The 27,419-nt window shown below is 40.9% G+C and overlaps 1 protein-coding gene across 1 annotated transcript in view; it reads left to right on the top strand.

Moving 5' to 3' along the window:
• Positions 1 to 27,419, top strand: part of ak5 (adenylate kinase 5) — a 45,667-nt gene that overhangs the window by 11,643 nt on the left and 6,605 nt on the right. Inside the window, exons 6-11 of the mRNA XM_084007184.1 lie at positions 7,220 to 7,411; positions 12,334 to 12,424; positions 16,339 to 16,409; positions 21,713 to 21,758; positions 22,951 to 22,995; positions 26,706 to 26,869. Coding sequence (XP_083863310.1) covers positions 7,220 to 7,411; positions 12,334 to 12,424; positions 16,339 to 16,409; positions 21,713 to 21,758; positions 22,951 to 22,995; positions 26,706 to 26,869 — 609 coding nt within the window. The remainder of the gene's footprint in view (positions 1 to 7,219; positions 7,412 to 12,333; positions 12,425 to 16,338; positions 16,410 to 21,712; positions 21,759 to 22,950; positions 22,996 to 26,705; positions 26,870 to 27,419) is intronic.

Genomic DNA, 27,419 nt, shown 5'->3' on the forward strand with positions numbered 1-27,419 from the left:
AGTGGCCAATTGTGTGACACGACGGTCGATTGCTTTTAGAAGGATTGATTAGCTTAATCACGTTTAAACTCACTTAACATTCATCAACTTCTAAATGAGCACTAAATGACTCTTGGAGTGGTCGGGGAATGGGTCGGGGTCTATCTGGGTCAGCACAAGTAAAGCATGACTTTACATCCGTCATGCTTTTAGCTGCAGCACAGGCAACGACAGAGGACGTCAGAGTCTCAAATCCCATTTGGACAGGATTCATATTCGGTGAATATAAAGTCAAAACTTTGTTAAAATTCCAGGGAGTGGTCTGTAATCCACGAGAATGTTTTGCAGGAAAAACAAGTAACTGTTTAGTTTGCTTAAATATCGTAATCACTGATTTATGTGAAATGATCGCTGCTTCAAAACCAGTACTGAATTAGTACTGCTTTTTCTCACAGGTTTTTACTAAAATGTGTCTTGTGTTTGTGATAAATTGCACGGATTCCGTCCATCCCAGTCAGGTATGTTAACAAACAAACAAAAAACCATTTCATACGTAATGCTGCAAATGAATCCGGATGAGTGTGACTGTTTAAACAGTTTAGTCTGAGTCATTTATGCTTATTTCTTTGTTTGCTTCAATTAAATCGGGTGTTCTGTGCATGTTTCTTAAGAAGCTGCTAAAAGTGCACCAGTGTGGGTCAGAACTGAGAGCTTCCTCAGTGTCCCATGATGACCAAAATGCTGTGAAAGAGGAATTTCCAGCCTAAATTCAAGGAAACTCAGAACGGGACTGATTATTTGGGTTTAAAACTGTAACCATAAAAAGCTTTTTGCAGCCTCAGTATCAGATTCAAAACTAATTTATAAGTTATTAACCTGTAATCTATTTAGCCAATTCTTCTTTTCCTTTCCTGTAATTTAGATTACAAATAAGGATTTATTTTCTCCAAATACTTTTGTATATGAAATAGTCTGCTCTGAAGTCTCCTGGCATACCTCATCTATTGCACAGCAAATAACTGGTGCACTGCGTCTGTGACCCGTCACACTAACCGCTGTGGACGGCTGACCCTCCCATGTCTTCGTTACAGTCTCTCGTCTCTCTGGTAATTGTAAAATTCTCTCCCTCTTTTTGTGAGGAGGCCAAGTCTCGTCGTAATGAGACCTTGTAATGTGGTCTCGAGGTCCACCTCGCCTCACAGCAGATTCCACTTAGTATACGTCCCCCGTCTGGAAGCAGCATGACGAGGCCGAGCAAAGAAACCAGGCGATGTATGTATATATATATATATATATATATATATGTAGCTGGCTCATGTAGGCAATACCCACACAGTCACGCACCCCATCCCTCATTGTTAGCAATGGCTCACAACTGAACTATGATTACTATGGTTATTATCAGCGATTCCAGCTGTTTCAAACACGGAGCAGATCGGATGCGATTATCTTCCCTTTGACGTCTCCACATCAGCTGAAGCTGTAAATAGACAATAAACGTACAGTGACTAACTCACTAACATTCAAGGAGCCTGAAAGTCGCATCATTAAAACGCCATTAAAATCTCTCAGCGTCTAATTCGGTGATTCACATTTTTGTTACAGATAACCACGGAAAGTCAATTCAGCTGACTTTTTTTTTTTTTTTTATTGTCACAATGTTATTTTAATCGTTGCATAAAAAGGATCGCTAAAAGGGTTGATGACAGTTTGCAAATGGGCCCCGGGGGTTAGATAAGGACCAGAGGAAGTTCACTGGAGATAATAATCACGTAGATAACATGTATACAGTTGTGTTTATAATCGTGTCCTGGCAACCGCTTCAAAACAGCTCTTGCGGTTGATGCGATTGGACGAGACCTGATGACCGCTCAGCCAATAATGCACGGAGCCCGTGGATTCACCATAGAATTAAGTGACAGCTGGTTATTAAAAGGAGCAAAGAGAGGAAAATAACAGATGTATGCCGGTGTATTTTGAAAGCACTTCTGTCAGTGAGAATGAGAGTGTTTTACTAAAGTACTGTTCAGCCTCCACAGTCCAAATCAGAGGAGATCTGAGTTGATAAAGTGAGCTAATAGCCTCCTGGCTGCGGGTGTGTAGTTACATACAACAAAGATTGGTACTGATTTTCTAATTTCTCAAAGTGAATAAACCTATTTAAGTCAAAGTTGTTGTTCAGTGATCTCAGCGCTGCTTTTATCTTTGGTTATAGCAAGGCCTTGAGGATGTTTTGAAGATTTTTTTTTTTATTTCTTTTTTACATTGAAAGAAACAAAGAAAGAAGATTTTGTGTTTGTTTTGACAAACTTGTTTCAGTCCTCTCCTGAGAAATAATTAGACCCCAGATTTTTTATGTGTCCATCCAACATCCAGACAGTTAAATCTGGCTTATTGACGACATTTAATGGAACATTTTCAGGTTAATCTCCAACTGCAATCACCTGTCATATCAAGGAAAAATTAAATATCGTTCAAATGAAACTTCACCCCCGAATGAATGATGCAGAGTAGAAAAATATGAAACCATAGCTTGGAAAACAGCAATTTGCCGCGTGGTATGACTTTATTGGATGTACTGTTTATCAGACCACAAATGACCCCCTGCTGTCCCTCCGCCTCGCTCCTCGCCAGTGGGAGACTACTAGGAAAAGGGGGGCCAGCTCTGGAGAAACTGTTGCCCCTGTAGAGACGCCATCTGCTCAGCGCAGTGACCCAACAGCCCGTTGTTCCCCTCATTTTCTGTAACCAGTGAAACGTTTTGGAGGAAGGGGGTGGGGTCTAATAAGAAGGGGTTTGGGTTCGGTCCACGCCAATTCAGAAGTGGCTTTATGAGATTAGGGGTGATTTTAACCAGTCAATGGCGTTTTGAGCCATTTCCAATCATGAAAAGGTTTTTTGTTATGTATTATTATCATGTCAATAATACCACCAAGTTTGTAGGTTAAACCAATGTTAGTGTGTGCGGCTACTATTTAAATGAACAGTTACTTAGAATGATGTAAATCACATTTACTGTCAGGTTTATGCGTTTTACTCTTACTCTTACTCACAATCTACTCTATGATATTCCTTAATTTCTTATGGGGATTAACACTAAACACTAAAATGATTTTTTTTTTCAAAGAGACAAATTAAGAAGAAAAATAGCTTTGTTGAAGCCATGTCTCTGAAACACCCACACTGAGGAGATCTAGCACTCGTCTAGCCTCAACACAAGCCAAACTGTGTCAAAATGTTAAGCGAGTGTCATCTAACGTCCGCTGTAGCTCATTTTCACGATGCTTAACATCATAACATATATATAAATATTAGACCAAATCTAATATAGTGTAACATCTTTCATCATAGAGCATCTTTGGTGATTTGTTTTTACTGGCCAGAGATAATGTAACCTTATCTCACAGCTTAGTCTTTGCTTTTGTGAATCTGCAGCACTTCTAGCTTGATTTTCATTTACTTCATAATAACTATTGTTTAAAAGCACCTGCTTTGCAACCCATAATTACCTATTTCAGAGGAGAGTTTCAACACGTCAATTATGGAGCGAATTCTTGACAGACATTTTTGCATGAAAGTGGTCAAGCTTGAATACACATTTAAGCAGCAGCCCTCTGCAGAGCTGCAGTCCACCAGGATATTTGCAGAGACCTTCGAAGGGTTAAATCTGAGTGATTCACTGACGTACTAAATGATTTTTCAAACAGACCCGATGCTACTTGAATTGTCCCATAATTCATATTCTAGAAGGTTCGGCACAGTGGGAGCTCTGAATGATCCTCCCGGGACCTGCAGCATCCATTTTCATTAGTCTCCCCTCATCCCATGCTGCTACTTTGCCCTTTACAACATCACAGCAGCCATTTATGAGCTGCTCCTGTGGGACACCACAGCCTCTTTAAAGCCGTCCACGAGACCGTCTATCCCTTCATCCTCCCCGCCATGCGCTTTACCTCCACTCCTATCCACCATGGAGATGTCACTCTATCTATTCATCCCTGTCAATCTACCCGTGTGTCTGAATCCACAACACAAACATCTATCTGTCAATTTTTGGCAACTGATCAATCACACACTTAGTTGCTTATGAAGACGAATAGTCCAGTGTTATTACTGCCACTCAAATGTGAGGATTTGCTCCTTTTTTCTGGTTCTATGTCATTGTAAGTTACATGGGTTTTTGACTTTGACGGAACAAGCAATTTTCACGTAACATTTGAAAACTGGTCGATCAAAAACAAAAAGAAAGCTGTCGCCTTGTCTTGTAATTACTCATCCATCATGATGGTCTGTCTGCTGCAAGCTTACAAAGCTCTCGTGCTTTGTAAAATAAATAAAAGAAGTTTGGACTTTGATTTTCTGTAAAGTAGTCCATCCTTTAGTAGCATCACAACCTCAGGATACGTGTGAGGTGAAGGGAGAATATTTGAATAGAAAGGACACTCTTACTGTCTAGAAGGTTGTCAAGATGTTCTGGTGAAGAACTGGAGTTAATCAATAAGTCGATTGACAGAGAACAAATTTGCATCCCTCAATCCCTCACTTTTCAAGCAAAAATGCCAAACCGTACCCAAGTTCCAGCTTCATACAATTAAAATGTTGCTGCTTTTCTAAAAATGTTTGTGTGTTATTCAACATTTTGGTGTTTTTGCTCTGTCGGATCGATGATTGAAGCAATTTCATGATGTCGCCTTGAGCTACAGGAACTTGTAATGCTCAGTTTCCCAATTTAATTTAATGATTAGAGAATGAAAAAAAAAACTGCTCAAAAATAAAACATGACCATGGGGCCCAGGTACTTTATTAAATGATGTGTTTATGTGCTTTCGTTCTGTTTGTTTGGACAGGTGATATTTACACCATGAGAGAGCCTAAGGAGGCTGTCATATGCCATAATGCTGTGATTGTAACCCCCATTGAGGCGAGGCTGTGGTTTGTCATATTGGACTACAGAAATAAAACTGATTTGACTTGTTGTTCTCCACGAGAACTCTTGGATGGCAGCAGGAGAGGAAACGTGGAAGACGTGGAAAGCTAAAGAGCTGATTAAAGCAGATTTAACTGGTAAAGAATAAGATGATGACAGTTTGAACAGCTGAGACAAGATTGTTTGTTCTCTTATCATCTCTACATAATGATGAACAACCAAACAAAATAAACTACAGGAGGAAACGTGTTAATTCCTCAAATGCTAAGAATGTAATATTTTTTGGAAGTGACCGTATCATCGAGCTCACATTTCACTTCAAAGAAGATGTTGCAGCAGAACAGGAAGTCAGGTTTCAGCATTTCAGCGCTTGAATCTATTTCAGCAGAGCATCCTTAAAAGCGGCAATCAGGTCAGAGTGTGTGTGTGTGTGTGTGTGTGTGTGTGCTTCCTGGCCTTTAAGCAAGAGAGAGCATCACGGCATTAAAAGGGTTTCTGAAAATAGACGCCCTTACATGATGCGATGATTATACATTTTTTGGAGACATTATAATGATGAATACATTTAAATAGAACAGAATAGAAATAGAAACTTTAATTTGCAAGACTAAAAAAAAAAAAAATCAGTTGCCAGATCGGGGCGCGCCTCAATAAGCAACACTATCAAAAGCTATTTTTGGCTCTGGGTGCGCGCCAGATGAAACGCTGAGTATCCATCATTTCATCAAACAAAGCAGGAAAACAAACAGAGTGTGAATCCTAGCAAAGCACTCTTGGTGCTTTTTATAGTTCCCAGTGGTGGCGAGCTCGGTGACCTCAGGTTCAAGATGAGGAGAGCATTTAACACTCTCTCCTATTTATAAAAACGACTAGCCTCAACAGAGGTCAGAGCCATAGAAACAAAGTTATTTCCCTGTGATTCTGCTTTGCATCAGACAGATAACGTCTTCCTCGGCTGATCTTTAAATAGACGACGCACACGTCAACCTGCTGACTCCACGCCCTCGTTGGTTACTAAGGAATGTTTTTTGTGTCTTGGACTTTGTGGAATCAGAAGCGGTCGTGCTCATTGTCATGTCACCAATTATATCTCTATTCCTCAGCGCAGTAGCTGTTGCCTGACCTTTTCCTTTTAAATGGGAACGGCTAGTGTGTATTTGCCTGCCATCATATCTCGGCAACAGGCCCGTCGGCGCTCGCACATCCTGCCCTGATTGCGGCAATTTGAGCTGAACTTTATAGTTGAATGGCCACGTAGCAGTTAGAATTCCTTTTAGTTTATCAATGCAGTCCCTAATAATAGTGTAATAACAATGATGATATTATCAGAATGAGATATGTTACTGTATATAAACATTTCAGTTGTTGGCAGTTTGAAATCAAAACCATTTGTGAAAAGAGCTTCTCTAATGTGATGTGATGATTATACGTTTCTGGAGACATTAATGATGATAAATCTACGCTTTCTCATCACAAAACAACCCGTTGCAACAAGCAGAGACAAAACGTGACAGAAATTAAATTAAAAGGCAAAGCAGGTAGTAAAACCCTGAAACAAAAAATAATTTACATGATATGAAATCACCAGCTATGTCTTATGGTTTTCGCAACCATAGCAACAAAGAGTGTCCCTCGAGTGGCCGCGGCTCCATTCACAAATGCAGATGGTATCAGGCAGCGCTGCGTCTTGTGATGTGGAATTTTACTTCATAGCTGGCTCGTCTTCACGTCATCCCTCTAAATAGAAAACCACCGTCACGGTTCCACCAGGAAAAAAGGGGCTGCACGCGTGGCCGTCTAATGGATGTCATTTGCTGTTACTTATGTCACAAAAGAAGAAATTCGCCAGAGATTTTAATCGATTTCTCCTTTGTTGACAAAGAGAAAATCTGTCTGTGTGTGGCAGGTAATAATGTTGGAAGGATGGTATCGTCCCGTTTGCCTCAAAGTCCCAGGTGTATTAAAACGGCATCAACAGTGGAGCAGCTCCAGACCATTTTTAAGAGTGCAATCCTAAATCTTTCAATCCAGTGAAATTCAAGTTCAAAATCCAAAAAGAAATATCCAATCTCTTCAGACCTTACTGAGAATGAAGTCTTCATTCTGGTGTGAATTGCATTTCTCGACATTTTGACCTGAGCGCATTGAATTTAGAAATGAGACCGAGTTCCCCAGTCTGCATCTCCGAGACAGAAGCTCCTCGGGGTCAGATCGCGAGCATCGCATATGAATCAAGGTTCACCTGAGTGGTGAATGATGGTCCATCGTGATTGGTCAAGGGTCGACTGTGATTTTTTTTGTCCCTCCCGGTAGATCTGCACTCCTGACCTGGTGGTGTTCCTGGCCTGCACCAACCACCGTTTGAAGGAGCGTCTGCAGAAACGAGCCGAGCAGCAGGGACGACCGGACGACAACCCCAAGGCCATCGACCGCCGCCTGACCAACTTCAAACAAAACACCATTCCTCTGGTCAAATACTTCCAGGAGAGGGGCCTTATTGTCACGGTAAGTCTGTGCGCTTCGGCCAAGCTGGCGAGAACCAATAACCGAGATGGCGAATCAATGGGTGATGTCACAGCGACTAAGTCTACTTCTTGTAGGCTATAAAGTCTATGTGTGTAGAGTTCCAAGAAGGGATTTAAATCAAATCAAATAATTGCTAAAAAGTGCAAAAGGAGGCATGTTTAAATAATGACATACCCACAGATATTCAGCAGGATTCCTGACACACAGCCAGAAGACAGCAAACAAAGTGAAGGAGGTGCAGGTGCTCATACTGTTCCTGTTCAGCTCCTGAGTTCTTTTTTTTTAGTCCAACACACTCTCACTGCCGGGATCGAGGGCCGAGTGTTAATAAGATCTTCATTCGATTGTGTGGTTTTCTGCAGATGGGCATGGCGTTCCATTCGCTATGTGCAAGGCAGCTGGTAATAGAACGACTGCCTCCTGCAGCCGTCAGGAAGCAGCTGCCGACTCTTTATTGATCCGTCTGAGTCTCGGTGTCTCGGAGGGAATACAGGATTTACTCCTCTAATGTGAGAAAGAGATTCAGTTTGCATGGTGTTGGATTGGAACTTAAAATCAAAGGCAGAGGATACTCGCCGCTGGATCTCACATTAACGATGGGAGGAATGGTAATAATCAGACAGGGCTCCCTCACTCTCTTTAGCTTTCTGTGGTCGATGCTTTAAGAGTAAAAGTAAAAATGCACTTAATGACTCTCGGCCTCCATATTCAATGACGCAAATTCAAAATTTGACGTCAGAAACATGGACTTTATTTCCTTATGTGTGATATCTTTTCCAGTATATTTATATCCATCCACCCTGACCTCCTCTGTACACAACATAACTACACTATGATGTAATTGTGTTGCATATTTCAATGTGATATATGTGCAGTTAGTCGTTTGGTAAGACCAACACATTCACATATCACAAATTATCAACACAGAGCCATAAATTGCATCGTAAAGGCCTGATTATGCTTCCGCGTAGTGATCACGCAACGGCCACGCAACGGCCACGCAGTTGCTTGGAGACCGTGATGGTTCTGCGTTGGGTTTACGTGTCGAAATGCAATTCAATGCCACACCGGTAAAGGGCGCTATGTTTTTTGTAAAGACTGACCGACCGACCGAGACTCTTGACGTATATCGTCGTTAGCCTCGTTATAGCGTATTTGTTTACTTTCCGGCTTTAAACATCCACAATCTTCCAGAACTTGGTGTTTTATTTCTTTGTGCAAAAGCGACAAGGTGCAAACAATAAAACGAGGTGAAAACAATAAAAGTAGCCTATTAAAAGTTTAAATGGCGGTGTTTATGAGTGGAAACCGGAAAGCGGTCTCCAGCGGATGTAGTTAGCGGACCAATCACAGCCAATGCCGCTGCGTTGGTGTTGCGTTGGTGTTGCGTCGCCTCGACACGCGTCTAGGATTTTTGGGAGGTGCACGTCAGGCCCTTGCGTTGGACGTAAGGGGGTCCACAAGGACGTAAGGGGTCCGCAAGCCCCCTTGCGTTGTGTCGACGCGGAAGCATAACTCAGCCTTAAGTCTGTTGACTTCAAATTGTCCTTGCACGCAGAGCTGACAATTCAGAAAACAAAAGTTGGCTCAATCTAAAGCGCTTTTAAAAGATTCGCAGGAACAAAGCATCTATGTTTATAATTGCAATAGATGTGTGGAGGTTGGACTGTTGAGAGGGTTCGTTTCCACCACTTAGAAGAAGTGTGTCTCGTCCTTCAGCGCTTGAGCATCTCAACAACAACACATTGTTTTGTGGCACATTTAAGGACTTTTAGAAGCGTTCATTGTTGTGTGACTGAAAGGCAGAAGAGAAAACTTTCCCATCAGACCACAAAGTAGTTGATCCACATGAAACTGGTGAGGTCAGATTTGTTTCAATAGTTCCTCCGTGTGATTCCTAACAAAGGTAGAGTTGGTAAATCCTGAAGGGAGGACAGATTAACAGTGTGCTTCATTAAAGGATCAAACCACACAGCTGTGATTATTAGTCATAAACCTTCCCTTTCCTGCAGCTTTTCTCACTTAAAGTCCTTAATGTCTGCAGTAATTCTTGGTCAGTTTTCTGTCCATTTATAGTTCATACCGGATTCATCAGTTGATTAATCAGTTAATGGACTTTTCCTTCAAGCTTAAACGTACCATTGTTAATGCTGACACATGGACACATAGCCGACCCTCTTATACGGCACATTCATGAGAAATGTGGTTTCAATCGACTATAGACATAAACGGCTTCCAGTTTCATTCAGTCATATTGATCCATTGTCTAAACAGTCAGTGGGTTGGGACACATCACATTTGATCAGGTCTTTTAATTGACATTGATATTTACAGTACCTTTGAGGAAATGCTAAGAATGAGCCAGCCTGTTAACTCCATCTAATTGTCTTACTTGTTTAATGTATTTCCATATTTAACATATTTATACATTTTAGATGCCACATGTCAAACAAAAAGGTGCGATTCATCAAAAGTCTCTTCAATATCTTTGGTTAATCTGTTCTGGATAAGACAACATGAGGCGGAAATGGAGAAATGGTCATGAGAGTCCATCACTCAAATTCGCTCCTCTCACGATTTACAGATCTATTGTGTCATTTAAACTAAAATTAAACAACTGTTGAAAGAGTTTCTAGTTTATTTCAAACAGATTTGAAAGAATACTGGCTGGATGAGTTCCTCCTGCTCTTCAGTCATTAGGACTCCATTGTTTCTAATGAATTCTCCGACCTTTGAGGCTTAATTGCTTTTGCTCAGCAAAAAGGAAAACCTTCATTTTTCTAATATCGGGCCCAATAAAAGGAAGGCATAAGCCATAAAAGAACAGTGGCAGTGACTCAGTTCCTCACATCCTCGAGGCTGAATTGGAAAGACTGAATCGTTGATAGGCATGTCTGAGTCTATTCATTCACAACATTTCACTGAATTCATTGGTGCTATTTTTGGTACAATCTCTCAGGAGCCGTGGTGAAACTTTCAGATTTATTCCCATTAGATATTTATTAAAATTATGTACAGATGAATGTTGTTTTTTTCATGTAGGATGAGTCAACTGACCGGTAATTGTGGCGAAGGAGAGATAACAGTTGATTGAATTGGAGCCATCCTGTCATTCTCGGAAAAAACGGGCCGATCTAATGAAGAACTCCCAGAGTGAGTTCAGCTCCAGCTTCCTTCCCACATGCTGCCAGACACGACACATATTAAACACCTCGCTCCATCGCTCTCTCTCCGGAGACGGTCACATGGGATTAGTTCATTATTCCTGGAATAGAATAAGAATCAGACTGGTATAACTAATCAGAATGAACCATCCTCTTGTTAAAAGAAATATACTGTGATCAAAATGCTGTATGTCTCACTTTGAATAACCTGGAACGGGTTTATTTTTCATCCATTTGTTGTTGGTTGGTTGTTTTATCTTAGTACATCTTGTCTGTTCTCTTCAGAGAATGACAACATTGGGCTTTGTGTAACATCAAAGCAAGCTGACGTGTATAGCTGATTAGCCGAGGGAAACTCTTCTTCAAAAGCTTCTTTGAGCTCAACCTCTTGAAGAACTTTGCATGAATTGGATGAGAAAACAGAAAACATAGAATGCAACTGTTTCCAGGTGCAAAGTTTAAAAGGAGCTTCATCCGTTTCCTTTAGCTCTGCTTCTGTGAGATGTTGGAGAAGCGCTTCTGTCACACGATTGCTGTCAAATGTAAGATGATTGCTGTACAGCTGTATAGCTTGTTTGATCATCCTAATCGTTCCACAAATCATTTATCAAATACAATACAATTATGTGTTCTTCATTTAAAAGTATGCGTTATAAAAAAGGATACACAGTACTTAAAACAATTAATAAATAGAAATTAGGAACAGAAATTAGACGCCAGTTAAAACAAACATGCTGGTATTATTTTAGCAATACTCATAGCATACACTCATTGAAAGAAGAGCAGCACTGAAGGCTTTTCTCTGTGGAAAAGTCTCTTCTCCCGACTTGAGTTTGATTGACAGATGGTTCATCCAATCAGCTGCCACATTTTTTTTTGAAAGTGCCCGCCCTTTTCCATAAAATGTGCAGCGTCTCTGTGTAACGAACCATCCTGCAGGTCAGGTTACAGTTTGACCCCCTCTGCTCCTCCTGCAGGTGGACTTGCAGGGGTCTTCTTTTTTTCCTGTTTAGGTCGTTACCACGGAGACCCCAGGAGGAAGCTGGTTGTTGATTGTGGGAAATCCCCCCCCCCCCCACAGCAGACATTCATTCATTTCTCTGTTTAGTTAACATGATAACCCTGCTGAGAATCACACACCTGAAGGCAGAAGGAAGCGGAGCAACCAAAAAGCAATTATGTCCGGTCGGTTTGTTTTTAGGCTTTTTTTTTTTTCCTGCACAAGGTCGCCTGTCAGCTTCTTGTCATCTCCCCTGATGTGAGCATGAGGGATTGCCTCAAAGCAGATTAGGGAGGAGGAGAATGCAGCTTCCATTCGTTTCCAGCTCGCTCACCAACCAGATTCTTTAGGGTCAATCAGCGCATCGGACGTGCAAAGGGAAGTCGGCCTCTGAATAATCTGAGAGGGACTGATCGACACAGAAGGGAGGCTAATTAATCGAGTGTCATTAAGCTTCCGGTCGGGTGGTGAATACTAAAATGACCCCAAGTGTGTGGCTCCCGGCATCAGAGCTCGTCCCTCATGTTTGATCTCGTAATGAGTCTCATGTCACGGCGGCTTAACGGACCGAGCATGTCCATGTGCGTTTGTGATTTTGGAGCTCTGAGGTCATGACTTCTTTGTAACATCGTGTATCCATCGCTTCTGTCAAGCAGAAAGAATTTTAAAAAAGCAAACTAATATATTGTGAACGAACAGAGAATCAAATGTGACTCTTCTTTTTTTCCTCCTTTCAGTTGGATGCTGATCGAGATGAGGAGGAGGTCTTTTGTGACATCAGCATGACTTTGGACAACAAGCTGTTTCCCTCCAAAGAGCCGGCAGCCGGTGAGATGAACACGAGACTCGATTCATAAAACCACACTTTTTATGGTCAGACACCTTAAAAAGCTCTCTTACCTGTAGTGCTTTTTATATTTTGATGCCAATATTAATATTATGAGTACAACTTTGAGTACTTCTTAAAGTAAATGGTAGCACACAGCTATGAGAGGTAGCCAGCATTTGATAACATTCAAGGCTCCCAGAGGACTTGTTAAGGCCAAGCCATAGCAAATCAAGAATACACGTGTGTGTGTGTGTGTGTGTGTGTGTGTGTGTGTGTGTGTGTGTGTGTGTGTGTGTGTGTGTGTGTGTGTGTGTCATCCAGTAGCTTCTAAAGTAGCTTCAGGCTAAATAATGATGAAATGTGATGCAATGGATAGTCATCAAAAATACCACCAGTCAAAGAAAAGATCATCCTCTGGGGGGTTTATTGCTTTTTAAGAGTTACATGTGTTCAGTGTAGAAAAGCTGCTCCAAAATAATCCACGCACACAAGTCGAGAGGAAAACCATCACCCACCAGCTCCCTGGTTACCACAAGAGTTGGCATAGCAACCAACGGTGAAGAAGCTTTGTGAGAAAGACAGAATCAACGAGGGTAGAGTCGGTCTTTGATCAGTCGTATGGAGACTATAATGCCTGTTGTGTAAATGCTGATGATTTACCTCAGGTTGGTTTTAAAACATATGATCAGTCGCTCTGCAGGCGTTTTCTGCACTGATTCACAGTTATAGAGATCATGAAGGTTTTACTTTGTAGATAAATGTCAACATTGGCACAGACTGTCATTATTGTTCATCATAATAGGTGTAACAGTTCCGACGCAGCACAGAAATACCACACTTTAGCAAAGGCTGCTCACTGCCTGAACTGTTCTTTGTTTTCAGGGCTTCAGGTGGAATATGACTGGTTAATGTTTTTACTTCGTCTCTTTGCAGTGTTTCCTTAGCGCCATGTAGGCAAACAATAGAGAAGCTCAGATTACAACACACACAGAGGGAGAGCGACTTTTTCATTGTCTGCTCAGGTAGACATTCATCCATTATATCACTGCTCTAAATACAGAGACGCTTTTACATCCGATCCTCCCGGAAGAAACATCACCCCTCTGTTGCTTTTCTTTAGATTCTTCCACTTTGTTTAGTTTTTTTTTGCACGGTTGAGAGGTTTTTCTTTATCCTTCCAAGTCTGTTGAGAGTCTAAAAGGATAAAGGTTGTTGCAAACTGTGTGGATTGCAGTGCCCTCTAAGAACCCCTTGTGCTTCCGTGCTTTAGAAATAAACTTGACCTGGCTTGTTTTGGGGCTCGTGTTGTGCCACACAAACCCCGAACACAGTTGCAGCACAGCAGTTTTGAGCAGATCTGCTGCGACAGATTAACTCGGGAGGAAACTGAGGTCCGGGTGAGGAGGAGCGGTATCGCCGTGAGATGAAATACAGCACCTCGAGAAAAAAAACGTTTTAGATAGACGGTGTTTTTCTGATCAGAGGAATGAGCTGTTAGTCAACGGGGACAGTTTGGATGCGGCATCATTATGACAGAATGAGAATCTGTCTATGACATGATGATGGCCGGACATGAGGCTCACATTCAGGGTGATCTTTGACATCAAAATTGCCTTGCTGCTTGACAGCCCGCTGACACACTTGACAGCCGTCCCTCTTATAGACACAGGACACACTGAAAAAGAGACGCGGACTAGACCATTCTAGTTGCACCAAGCCTGAAAAAGCTCAAATAGAGAGACTCATTGGTCACTCAATGCCGGCGAGAAGCCGGTGCTTCCTCTTAATGATGGCTGATGTGTAGTGAATGATCATGCAGGCGATTCTCATTATGTTGTTCTCAGGATGACATATCCAGTAGGAAGGGAAAAACCTTATAGGAGACAGCTCTTTTCCTTATTTAAAGGCATGATTGAGTGAGAGAGCTTCCCATCACGAATCCACTTACATAAAGCAGTTAGGTGGCTGCACTTTGAGACGCATTTAAGAGCAGCGTGACATCCGTACATTCGTAAAGATGTTGTGCAGCATATGTTTCCTGTAATGGAGCCTCACAATAGGTGTTCCAGCCAGGAATGAGAAGAGTGGGGCGCAATTTTAAAAAAAGGTCTATTTTTTTGCACCGCAAAAAAAAGGCTTCCTTCTCTCAGAGATCAGAGGTATTAATGCTTTAATCTGCCGATATTGAGAAGTTAAAGTTGAGAAAAAGTAAAATTTAAACAATAGATTAGCTGATGCATCTGTTGCTTTAGAGGCACATTGTTCCCCAGGGGAGAGGAAGCTGCTTCCACTCTGCTCCATCCCCCAGCCTGTAATTAGGACGGACCCCGAGGTGTTGCTGACGACTGCAGCCTCGGCCGTCGGACAGAACTGGCCTCGGCACAGCATCGACGGTGATCTCCTCACTGTCGTCGCCCCTCAGCAGCCTGACATGCTGCTGACGCTTAAGTTGTGCAACTGCAGAGAGGACGCAGGGCTGATTTCCTCCGTAAATCCCGTGCATACGTGCATCGTCGTAGAATCTAAGCCAGTTCTCCGTCCAGGAGGCGCTATGACACACGGGGAAAAGCATGAATCTGCCGAGGGGAAGTGTTATTCACGACCCAGTTCCACCGAGGAAGGGAATGAGGATGCTGTGTGTGAAGAGTTTATCGCAGCATCAACCTCGGCTGCTCACAAGTTCAGGGTTTAGGTGTTTATTGGGCCAAAATTGACTTTGATTTGTGGATATTTTTTCCCCTCAACATGCAGATGTGCAGCTACATGTGGGTGTTGTCGTCTAATGTCAAGAGATCATACAGGCATATCTATTGTAATGAGATTTGCTTGTGACGGCGCATATATTAAAAAGGTTCTCTAAGACCTTGAGAGCACTAATATAGAATCAGATAGTAGGCAATGATTCAATATGATCATTTGTCGTCTTTCATGATGAAATCATATGTAGATACACAATTATGTCATTGATATTGACAAGCCCATCCAAACTCAACTTAATTTTCCCCTTTATAATTTCACTTGAAACACTTATGTTCATTTTGCACTAAAGTTCTCAATTTAATCATAAAACACTCTCCGTCTGTTTCATTTGTCAAATATTAAATTCACATGCGGAGATAAAAAATAATTGGCTTTACTATGCAGTTATTTATTTATTTATTTATAGAGTGTTTATTTGTTAAATTACCAGAAACATACAATTCATTGAAAAAAGTAAAAGGTACTGAATATTTGAATGCTATATCTTTCTCGCTTCCTATCTTTCTGCTGTCTAGTAAAATAAATATGAATAAATCAATGTAAATCTGAATAAATGCATATTTATGGTTTTAATATAAAAAGGCATGTGGCTAAAATGAAGGTTGATGTTGCCCAAGTGAGACTTTTAAAACATAAAATTCACATTTATTCATTCTAAAAACAGGCCACTGAAGCCAGCGTCTAAACGTCTTTAGTGACACCGTTTAAATTCAGATGACTGACACTCTTTACAGCTAGCTTCAGCCATCTAGAGAGACTAGCCAGAACAAAGTAGATTCCACCCAACAACCCAGACCGGTGTCGCCATCTCTTTTCCAGTGAAAGTAATTAGCAGCACGAGCCCCTCCAATGACGTGCAACGACTGCACGCAGACAGGCAGAAATAACAGAAATAATCACCTGTGGCGGTCGCAGGACTGTAATAAGGCCGTCCAACCGATGCAATGATTGGATGGGCTTATTACAGTCCTGCGACAGCCCCAGATGCCTCTTTTGTCTGTCAAAATATTTGATTTATGACTATATTTAAACTATTGCTGTCGTAATGTAAAGAGAATTTAAAAAAAATATTTTTGGAGGAGGATCTCTATGAGTCATTTGAAGTGAATCGACAGTAAACTCAGGACATCTGCTCTCTTCGTCCTGTCTTCAGGTCCCAGCGAGCTGGATCTCAGTCTACTGGGTGAAACCAGCAGCCTGGCAGATGTTGCCTGCAAGTATGAGGTAAGATCCATTTCTACTTCTTGCATTTGGAAGGTGATTTCACATTTTTCGATACCTGGTGTGGCAAATAGCGAAGGCATTTCAAAAGGTTGAATGACTCAGCGAGGTTCAGAGATGGAGAATGTTGCTGTGTAATACTTGGCAAGGCTGCAGACGAGCATCTTGGGAGCGTTGCCGTCTGGAGGTGCTTTAATGTGTCTCAGTTTCCGAACAGGCATTGTTTTCTCAGAGAATATTCTCTCTTTCGGCAGCGGAGAGTGTTTTTCTCATACTAATTCAGTGGTGAGTTAAACTCCACAGCAGCATTATCATCAGCTATCATTTTCTAATCTTCTCTTCCTACTTAATAATGTGTATTTTGTACTACTTTTTACACCATGCACATTATTCCTGTGTGTGTCGCCTTTCAGGGGATTTATGAGCAGAAATGGAATATAATCTCACAGCAGGTCATCTACAAGTTTCCACCGTAGCACAGAAAGTACAAACATTCAAATGTAGTGAAATCCGTCTTTGGTTTTTCAAAACTGAAAAGGTTCAGGTGTAAGAAAAAGAAACTAAAATGTGTGAAGGAAACAGCCACACAAACGTCTCTGAAACGTTTCACAGTGTTTGTTTTGTTGCCTCAACCTAACATTATGCGTTTCCTTGGTGACACCGCCAGGTAATGAGGTCACAGAGGTCGTTGTCTTCCCACATCACATCCGTTTAAAACACTATAACGTGAATATACCCTTATGTTGACAGGAATTTCAACGTGTCCTCGGTTTGCGTTGAGGTACAAAGTCAACATTTTATGATAAATGACTCACATTATTAGTTTAATAAGTCAAGACTGTTAAATATCAGCCCAGATTGATTCCTGTTCAGAACCATCTTACCGTTGTAACAGCACGCTGCTAAGGTACCTGATTAAAAAGGTGCACCATCTATCCAGCCTGTATGTGCTGTCTGGTGTTTCATCTTAACAAACAGCATCCTGCTGGCTGTGATTTCCTAATAAAACACTCTTAGTCATGCCACATAAAAAGAGAATTTAAACTGAGGCTGATTGATATTTATTGACCCCCGTCACCTCTCATCATTATCCAGACATATTCAGAGCCGGTGTAACGCCCGATCTATCCATACGACATGCTGCTAATCCTTGTAGAGCACAAGCAGAGTGAACACATAATCCAGCAGCCAGTCGTCCCTGCGCAGCACTTCCTGCGGTGACACTCGCGTCTGTGAAGTGGAACGAAGACAGCGTGCAGCCTTGTCGTCCCCCATTTGTGGCCTTGGATGCGAGACGAGATGGATTTTTGTTGCCGTAGCGATTCGCAGAAAGGCAGAGCGTCTATTTTGGGTGTCTGGTGTCAAATCTCGTGAACATTTTCCCTCCAATTGTTTCTTGCTTTTCACAACCTCCAATTTATTCCTGATGAGAGAACATCTAATGTGCATGTGTTTTATATTTAGTAGTTCAGTAATGGACATTTACTAGTGCTGTGCTGTTTTGAGGGTACTTGTATTTCTACTTAGTATTTGAGTGTACAGAAAGGTTCTTTTCACAGTGTAATATTATTATATGATATTAAAAGGGCTGTCCTTGACACCAAAATATTAAAGTTTCTCAGGGAATAAATCAGTCAGCATGACAAAATCATAACAACAACTAAAGAAATCTTAGTCAAATAAGACCAAAACAACCGATTAGTCAACAAGATATTATTATAGAAGATATTATATTATTCAGCTTTTATCATAACAAATACACGTATAAGCATTTTAATGTTCCTCAACGTGGAGCCAATTTTAGATAATTTGTGTACTGGGTAGATTAGTAGTAGAGTACTGCATCATGTAAGTATATCAGGTTTTTGTATGTAAAAAGTAAGTTAGTAGCTAGGAGTGTCAAATGAATGTAATGCATTAAAAATTACAATATTAAGTATAAGTTAGTAGCATAAAATGGAACGACTCAAGTAAAGTATCTCAAAATTGTACACAATGTACTGTAAGGTGTACTTTAAGAAAGCCACATGAGTCACATGATGACGTTCAAAACAAATTTCCATCTTTAACATTAGAAATGTGCAGCTGCTTTCTGTGTGAAGATGATAAAGACGACGATGACGAGCGCTCTTCAGACGACAGTTTGACATCGTGGTCCTGAGGTTAAGGACCCTTAGGAGTTGAGGGTGATGGTTTCAGTTATACTGGTGTGACGTGAAGGAATTATTATCAGAGATGAAGGTTGAGATGCAACAACATCATCATCATCGTCCCACTTCATTAAATGAAGATCTAACATCTAGAGCCGCCTCCTCCTCGTTGATGATGTCAGTCTCAACAACATTTCCTCTGGTTTTAATTGTAATCTGCAGACATTCATAGTCGTCAGAGGATCCATTCATCCACTGGTGACTCTACTTTCTCAAATTTGTGGTACTTGTACCAAGTCTTTTCATGGCACTTTAAGTATACTTTCGGAAGTAAATATTGTACATTTTACTCTACTACATTTACTTGGCATCTTAACAAATTCAGATTTTACATACATCTTATAAATGAAGCTGCCAAACAAGATATGCAGGTAAAGTTTAAAGAATTAGTCGATCTTCACTCCAGCAGGGAATTAAGAAAATAAGTCTTAACGTGTGTTTACATACATATTCTGTCTCCATTCCGTATTTGCAATGCGTGCTGTGCTTCTTCTCCCTCTCCCTCTGAGTCATCCCACCAGTTGGTGTGTACCCACATGCCGAACCGGCTCGTCATTGGCACCCAGCACTCCCCCACACTGACGCCATTTATTTAACACTCAAGCAGCTCCGCTTCACTTCATTCTGCGTCTCCGCTGAAGGCGACTGCGGCTCCACGTCGACACCGCAACCATTCAAAGTCAGTTTCAGAACAATGGGAGGTCAACAGCTGCAAATAGATGGGGAATAACACGGGAGGTTATTTCTCTTTCAGTCGTTCTGACGGTGGCGAGCCGTTTTCTGACATTCTGACTTTCCAAACTGCAAATTGCTCCATAAATGCAAAATGTCCATTTATCATCCAGAACATTGGAACTCCGGCGCATTCTCACCCCCAACCTATGAAAGATGGGAGCCTTGTGAACGGCTCATTCATCCGTCTATGGACCTTCTTGGTCACATGATCATATCTGATGATATATCACACGTTGTTGTTGGATAATCAAACAACTTTTTCCCCCTTTAAACTATTGTGCAGACGGCTTTTTACCTTTTTGCATACAATCTTGGGCTGTTTCGATTGCGTTGCTCCATGAAGCAAGTGAGTTGTAAATCGCTCATCTCAGGCTGGATTGTGCACATCACATGTTTTTCTTAAATGTCAAGTTTAATTGCTTTTTGGAAGAAGGATGTGAGGCGTGGGAGTACATTATGTCTCGTTTGGACTCCTTTTAATAGTTGATCCTCCTAGTAGAGATAAGAGATATTTCATGTTCCGAAATCACATTTTTTTTAAATGTGTTAAACAATATGAAAAGTTTCTCCTGCCAACAAACATTGTGAGGTTCTACATTTGTGTTGGATAACGCAGCCTTGTTCCAGTTTGCACATTTCCCTCCAGCTCGGTGCTCGCATGACTGATCAGTTTCTGTTTGCCTTTTGAAAGATCCATTAACGTTTTAATTTTGAACCTTCTCTGCCTTATTTGAATAGAAATGAGAAAGCACTTAACTACGGAGTCTATTAGGGAGTATTTGATAAACAGTTTTCTCAAATTATCCAAAAATTAAATTACAAATCGTTCATGCATTCAATATAATTATTTCGTCCATTTTATTCAGTCGTTCATGTCCTCAAATTGCTTACTGCAATAAAATTAATAGCATTAATTTGTCGGCTTTACTCTATTTGTCTCTCTCTCTATGGCTGTGTCATTTCTTTTATTTTATTAAACGCTTAGATAAACTGCTTTTTGAGAGTTGGCTGTTAAACTTTGTGTTACGTTTGACATCCCATAAACATTTGTGTTTGTGTAGATAACGGATTGCATGGCGTTAATATTTCTGTTATGCTCCAAATGTCTCTTCAAGTTTATGGAGCAGTTAATGGTGCAATTGAGTAATTAGCAATTAAAGCAATCAGCAACGTGAGTGTGGGTGAGGGGGGAGGGGGGGGGGGGGAGGGGCAGCCTGGTTGCTCTTCTAGCTGCGATGAAAGTTCTCCTACATTTTTCAACCTATATTTATCTCCGCGGGGGAATTTAAATTAGTCATGTGCAGTGATAAATACATTAACTCTGAATGAGTCATTAGTATCGAGTTTATTGTTCTAGGTGTATCATTAGTCTTTTGGAGATGGGCATGAATAGTAGTCCACAAGAACATGTGTGTTCATCACACATTCATCATATAAACTAAATGATCATATGTCGAATATGACGGACACCTTTTATATCACACGGTCATTTGATACACTGTTGTGTTAAAATATTTATTATAGCGATTTAAATTATTTGAAGGGTCATTATTACCAAACAGCAAATGAAGGGAATGATTTACCTCCTTTATTACCTAAAAGGAGTCCTGCTCTCAGCTCTGTAATGGCTGTGAACATTATCCTCTTCTGTACTTCAGCGATCAGCAGTGCTTCTAGTGTAATCATTCATATCATCATTATTATTAACAGCCTTTTGTATGTTTGTCTGCTTCTGTTGAAATCACAGGAATTCATTTCAGTTTTAATGCCAACACTCGAGTTATTGGCAGGTCATTTGTGCCAGAATGATGCAGATGGCCAAAACGGAGGTGGATAACCATGGAAACCTGCAGCAATGAGACTTTAGGGAGAAATTATTTGTCAAAATGGTCTCAATAGTTGACATGAATGAATGAATGAATAACTAGTCCCCTCGAGACGGATTAAAGAAAGTGGAAAGCCTCTTAAAGACAGGTATTTCTGCGCTGGTTTGACAGGAACGTGTTTGCAGCTCGGTGATCAGGATTCAGTGAATGAGACTCCTCCAGGCTCAGACCTGCTGTTTGCTCCGGGGAGGCTGAGGGTTTGCTCAGCACTTATTCTCCAGTACGCTTTCATCCGACTTTCTTATCTCCCGAGTCTCTCTTTTTTAAACCATTTATTTGTCTTGTCTTGTGGCCAAAAGTATGAGGACACCCAGTTGCAGGCTGTGAGGGCGACTCTTTTATCTTAGATTCTTATTCAAACACAATTTAAATGGAGGATTGTGTTAAAAGCACACTTTGTTTGGGTGAAATAAAGATGTTTTTGAGTAGCGAGAACATGCAGAATATAAATACAACTTCATCTGTGTCTTTCCAGGTTGATGAGGAGGAAGAAATTGGGCATGCTGAAGGAAGAGCGGAAAGTAAGTGGATGAAATGCACTACCAGCCTTCTCCTATAGGCTGCAGGTGACATCACAACTTCTCACCAAAGCGTCACTGGCAGCTATGCATTTGCCTTCTTTCATAAAAGCGGCAGCTCAACACATTCAGCATTTCATCACACTCACAGTTCCATCTCAGTAAATGTCACGTGTCATTTAAATGCTATACACCAGAAGCCTGAATTTACTTCCTGCAGCCTGTGTGTGTGTGTGTGTGTGTGTGTGTGTGTGTGTGTGTGTGTGTGTGTGTGTGTGTGTGTGTGTGTGTGTGTGTGTGTGTGTGTTGCCCTGCATCAACAGTATTGATTGAGTAATGGAGGGGGAGGAAGGGTCGCCTGTTGATTCTGTTGCCGGTTGGGGCTGATGTTTATCTCGTCAGCTAGCTGTCGCTAAGCTAACATCACTCTCTAGAGGAATACGAGGAGGAGGACGATAACCGTCTGTTTAGTCAGCATGCTGGCAAATTTGAAATACAGCCAAGAAATAAATGTTTGTATTGGAAACTTGTAGTAAAATACAATAGTACAAAACTGTGATCCAAAAGTGTTTTTCCATATACAGCATCAAACCGTCTGCTTTCCTTCTCCCTCGTCTCCATATGAAGCTGGGATGTTAGTCACTGATGATGTATTTCGAGTGATACTTTCCAGCCCACATCTTTTCTAAAGTTATTTTTGTACAAAAGAGTAAAGTACATTTTTTTGTTAAAGGTGTAAAAACACTGGAGGATGAGCAGTATGCATGCAAATTTCCCTCTAATCAAATTACTGCTGGTCATTACTTTCAAAATATGAGTTTAGATGAAAATTTGAAAAAAAAAAATTGCTTTTCCTCATCGAGTGAAGTTGAGTTAATACTACAAACTAGCATGAAGGATGATAGATGGGAAATGATGGCAATCCTTAATGGAGTAGTTGCTTTTTGTCTAGAGGGAGAAGCTGACTAATTACTTTGTAAAAGGTCTAAAAGCTGACTAATATGACCAAAAGAATTGCAGCGCGAGTCTGGTTCTTGTCTGTTATAAGTGAAGATGTTAATGATCTCAATCAATTCATCATTTGTAAAACAGTTTGGCTGTTAAAGGGGAATCTGAGTGTGTGTGAGCATGTGTATGTACAGTATGATGCACGTGTGTAAATCTATACCAAACATGGCTTTCTTTCCACTGACAGGTTATTGCACAGAACAGAAGAAACCAAAGGTCGTCTTCATGATGGGTGCGTACATGAACACACACACACACACGATAATACTGAGCAGCTGTTAACTGTTGCGCTGTCTGACAACAAAAAAAAAGAAAAAGATAATTGGTTTAGGATTTAATCAAGCTTCTTCTCTACAAGCTAAAAATATTGATTAGTGAAGCTTTACAAACTTCAAATGTCCAACAAGTAATGAAATCCTAGAACGATTATTCAAGGAAAAACACTACAATAATGTATGAAAATCACAAAGTGATTTCCATTTCCAACATGTTTGTGTTCCCTATTTAGTCAACTATAATGTGAACCCTTTGCTCTTGCTTTATTTATAGCAATTTTAAATATTCAAGTGAACTTTCAAAGGCCAAGCAACAAAGTGTTTTGCAACTATAAAGGACTGAATTATGCAGAGCAAGTAAAACCAACTCAGCTATTCGCTCATGATGACTCGTTATCTGGTGGAGCAAGTTTGTATTTTTCTGTCACCTCATAGGACAGGTGGTCTTTGCCGCTGGGTCAGATGTGATGCCGACTTTGAAAACAGTGTGTCCAGACTCACTTCTGAGGAGCCCCTCAATTATAAATGAAAAGTCAGCGTCCCCTCGGCAACCTTTCGCCTCTGGCTGTCTCTCTACCAACCTGTTCTGTCTATTGCTGCTGATGGTGCAGCTTCAGGGTGTTGTCTGTCAGACTCCCTGTCTGTCTGCCTGCCCTGTGAAATGCTGATGAGAGTATATGAGAGGTAGAGAGTGTTCGGGTGTCCCCAAGGGATGAAAATGGGAGGGAAACAGAAAATAGCAGCAGTATTTAGGAGCTCTGATGTCAGATCACAAACCTTAAAATCAGATAAATACTCAAATTGGAGTCAGAAATACTTGCTGAGCAACATGCAGAGGTAGAATCACAACCCGACATCAAAACTGCCCGAATTAAAAGTTGGGAGAGAGTTTTAGGTGGTTCGACTTTATTTGGGTTCCAGAAACTCCCCGACTATGAAAACTGTGTTCTGCAGCAGTGCTTCAGAAAGGAGTTGGAGATGATGCCTGAGGGAAATGCTAATTCGAGGTTTCACTAGTGTCGGAGTTTTTTCATCTTCTCTCCTTCATCTCCCACAGCTCTCCTCTCTCTCTCTAGATTTCAATCTTCCTCACTTCTGTTTCCTTCCTCCCTGCTGAAAAATACTATTTTAAAATCAGACTCACATTTAAATCATGGAGGGAAAGAAATGCTGTTGGTGTGAGAGGTACAGTAATATTAGTTTCAATACTAATGCAATGGTAATCTTGCACTTTGGTGGCCTTTGATGAAAACCTTGAATATCATTAACAGGCAGCTAACAGCCAAGTGTTAGAGGAGAAACGGCTGTATTTAACATCGTCAAATTAGTCATAGTGTTAGCACTTTGACTTCCCTACATAGTCTGTGGTTCTCAGTCCCATTGGTTCCCACTGGAGACAAATATCTCTCCTACTTAGTGGATGGTGACAGTGGAAAATGAAAAATATCTGCACAGCAGATTTAATCATCCGCTTGGAATCCAGCAAAGAACATTTTTGTATTTTCCTTGATGTAAATAACTGCTGTATGTCAGTTAGTGGAGGTCTCTGCAGCCCATTTGTCATTCAGACTGAATTATTTTTTTACATCAAAGTGTTACCTTCTGAAGCTTTGAGCAAAAATAATTATGTAGAAGAAATGAATTACACAATTAAATTACCAGAGAGATGCCTAGTTTCATCCATCTCCTGCTCCATATCTAAGATAAGATTTTTATTTCCCCTCTGTGACTCCTATCAAGGACACCGTTCACACATGGTGGGTTTTTTCTTAAATCTAAACCGCCACCTACCTCAGGGACAGAAGTCAAAACAGAAGCTGCTCAGCAATCAGTGCAAATGTCTGCCACCACTCATCAAATTGTCTGTGATGTTGCAGTAAAAGTTAAGTTTAATGGAACAAATGTGACATCCAAGTGACAAGGACGGGTGAAATACGACACCCAGACTCGTAACAGTTTTGCTCTGAGAAATTACACAACCATCCACAAGATCCAGAGAGACATCGTTAAATTAAATATATGCGTGGTCCAACAAGGAGCGTTCCAGGGTTATCCGTGTTGACATTCGGTTTCAGGCTGTTAAATGGTCTGGCATATATGTGAATCATCAGCATAGCAATAAAATGGAACCCAGAATTCTGAATTATTGTAACAGAGCAGGAGACCCAGGATGTAGCCTTGAGGTGCACCAGATATAACTGGGGGCGTTTGGTATTTTGCTCATCACCATCTTGGTGAAGTGACACAAGGGTGGAGCTAAGTAAGACCAGACATTGAATAAGACATTTAAGGCAATCAAAACAATTATTAGCAATTAACTTCCATGAACTGAAAACATACTGAAATGGTGAAAGTTGTCAGATTAAAACACAGACAACTTCATTGTAGCTCCTGTCAATCACAAGATAACCCCGCCTTAAAGCATACTCTGCTTTATCGTCTATTTTACTCTAAATGGGGCCATAATTTACTAAATGAACATCATGTTGTATTAAAGAAGACTTGAATATAGCTATCCAGACCCTAAACATGTTTACAGAGGTAATAAATCAAGTGAAAGTAGAGTAATTTTCTCATAGACTTCCATAAGTTCCGACATATTTTTGCAACGAGGAGTCGCCCCCTGCTGGCAGGTTGCATTCTGTCCATAAGTGATGGATCTGTTAACAAGCGACTGTTCGTTAAAAAGTTATCCATAAAATACATAATTTAGTCAGTGTTTGTCCAGAAATGTATTTCAGGTTTAAACTGTAAAAAGGTCCCACTTTTCCCGAGCAAGGAAAACAATCGTTTGTATGTGTGGTAGAGAAGTGAATAAACCTTAAAGTAGAGCCTGAACATTAACTCAAATGAAAAGTAGCAGCAGTTTAAATTGCTGTATAAACTGGTCCAGAGGCATTATAAATTCCCTTCATCTTGGCTCTCTCAAGCCCGTTTAGACTAAATACAATTTTCAGAGAGATATCTTTGAATCAGAGAGCCGGTTAATGCAGCAGGTTTGAGTTGACCTGACTAACTATAGGAGAGTTCCTAACAAGCTTCTAGGGCTTTTTCTTCAGCCCTGTTATGTCATTATTTTACTTCCTGGCAGAGATATCAGCAGAGGGTGTGATGGGGCAAAATATATACAGTCAGCGAACTTGTGGTGAATGCAATGAATCCATAACTGTCCCCTCTCCTCTTTCCCTGACACTCCTGAGCAGAGCCCGGCTCATATCAGACCAGGCTCTCGGAGGAATTGGGGATGATGACATTTTTTTTTTTTTGGCGGGGGGGCAGCGACACTCTGACTCAGGGAGAATACTGATGAATGTGAAGCACATCCCGAGTTTTAGAACTGTGCCCAAGGCTGGTTATGATAAATTACCGCTGTCTGCTGAATACAGCTTTATGGCCATGTAATACAGTTAACCTGCGATAAACCTCACGGCACAGCAGACAGACGGACAGATGAGAAAACGGAATATTTTAAAATATTTTTAAGGCAATCAGCTCAAATATAATTACTAAATGTTGACTGATTAGAAAAGCATTGTGGCTCCTTTGTCACCTCCGCACTGTCGGCCAATCACAGCGTGAGGTGATTTGAAGCATAAAGTGGCATGAAAAGATGATAAAATAATGCATACATTCCTATGCGTGTGTGTGTGTGTGTGTTTTCTCTCAGGTGGTCCAGGCTCAGGGAAATCCCTCCAGTGTGATCGGATGGAGGAGCGGTTCGGCCTGCGCCACGTCGCTCTGGGTGAACTGCTGACTAACGAGCTGCAGTCTCACGGCGATAGAGGGCGTTACCTGCGGGACGTCCTGGAGAGAGGAGAGCAGCTGCCCAAGGCCAGTGTGGAGCTCATGTTACTTAACTTATACACACGTACAAGCCGTAAATACTACAATACCCATTAGGCGGAACTAAACTGCCCCAGAATTCAAAAGTGAATCGTTTTAAGCTGCAGATATGTAGCAGTTTTCTAAACACTGTAAACCTCAGAATCAAGAATATGTCTTGGTAATTTATCTTTTTAATAGATAGATAGATAGATAGATAGATAGATAGATAGATAGATAGATAGATAGATAGATAGATAGATAGATAGATAGATAGATAGATAGATAGATAGATAACTTTGAGATTTTTTTACAGCGCAAGAAGAAAACTCAAGCTGGAATCAGGTCACAACTCTCTAAATATATTGAGTGCCTCTCAGCCCATTTTTGTGGAGTGATCATAGTCATCTTTGCACAAATGTTTTTAAGTTTACCATGTGCTGCAAATAAATAAATAATAATTGGAGGCAAATTGGCAGCATATCTAAAAAAAAAAATAAAGATAAATAAAAGGTACTCTGGGAACAGTGAGCTGTGGAGAAGGCTGGGCCAACAAGAT

This window comes from Eutrigla gurnardus (assembly GCF_963514095.1).
Source record: "Eutrigla gurnardus genome assembly, chromosome: 4".
In the NCBI taxonomy this organism is placed as follows: domain Eukaryota; kingdom Metazoa; phylum Chordata; class Actinopteri; order Perciformes; family Triglidae; genus Eutrigla; species Eutrigla gurnardus.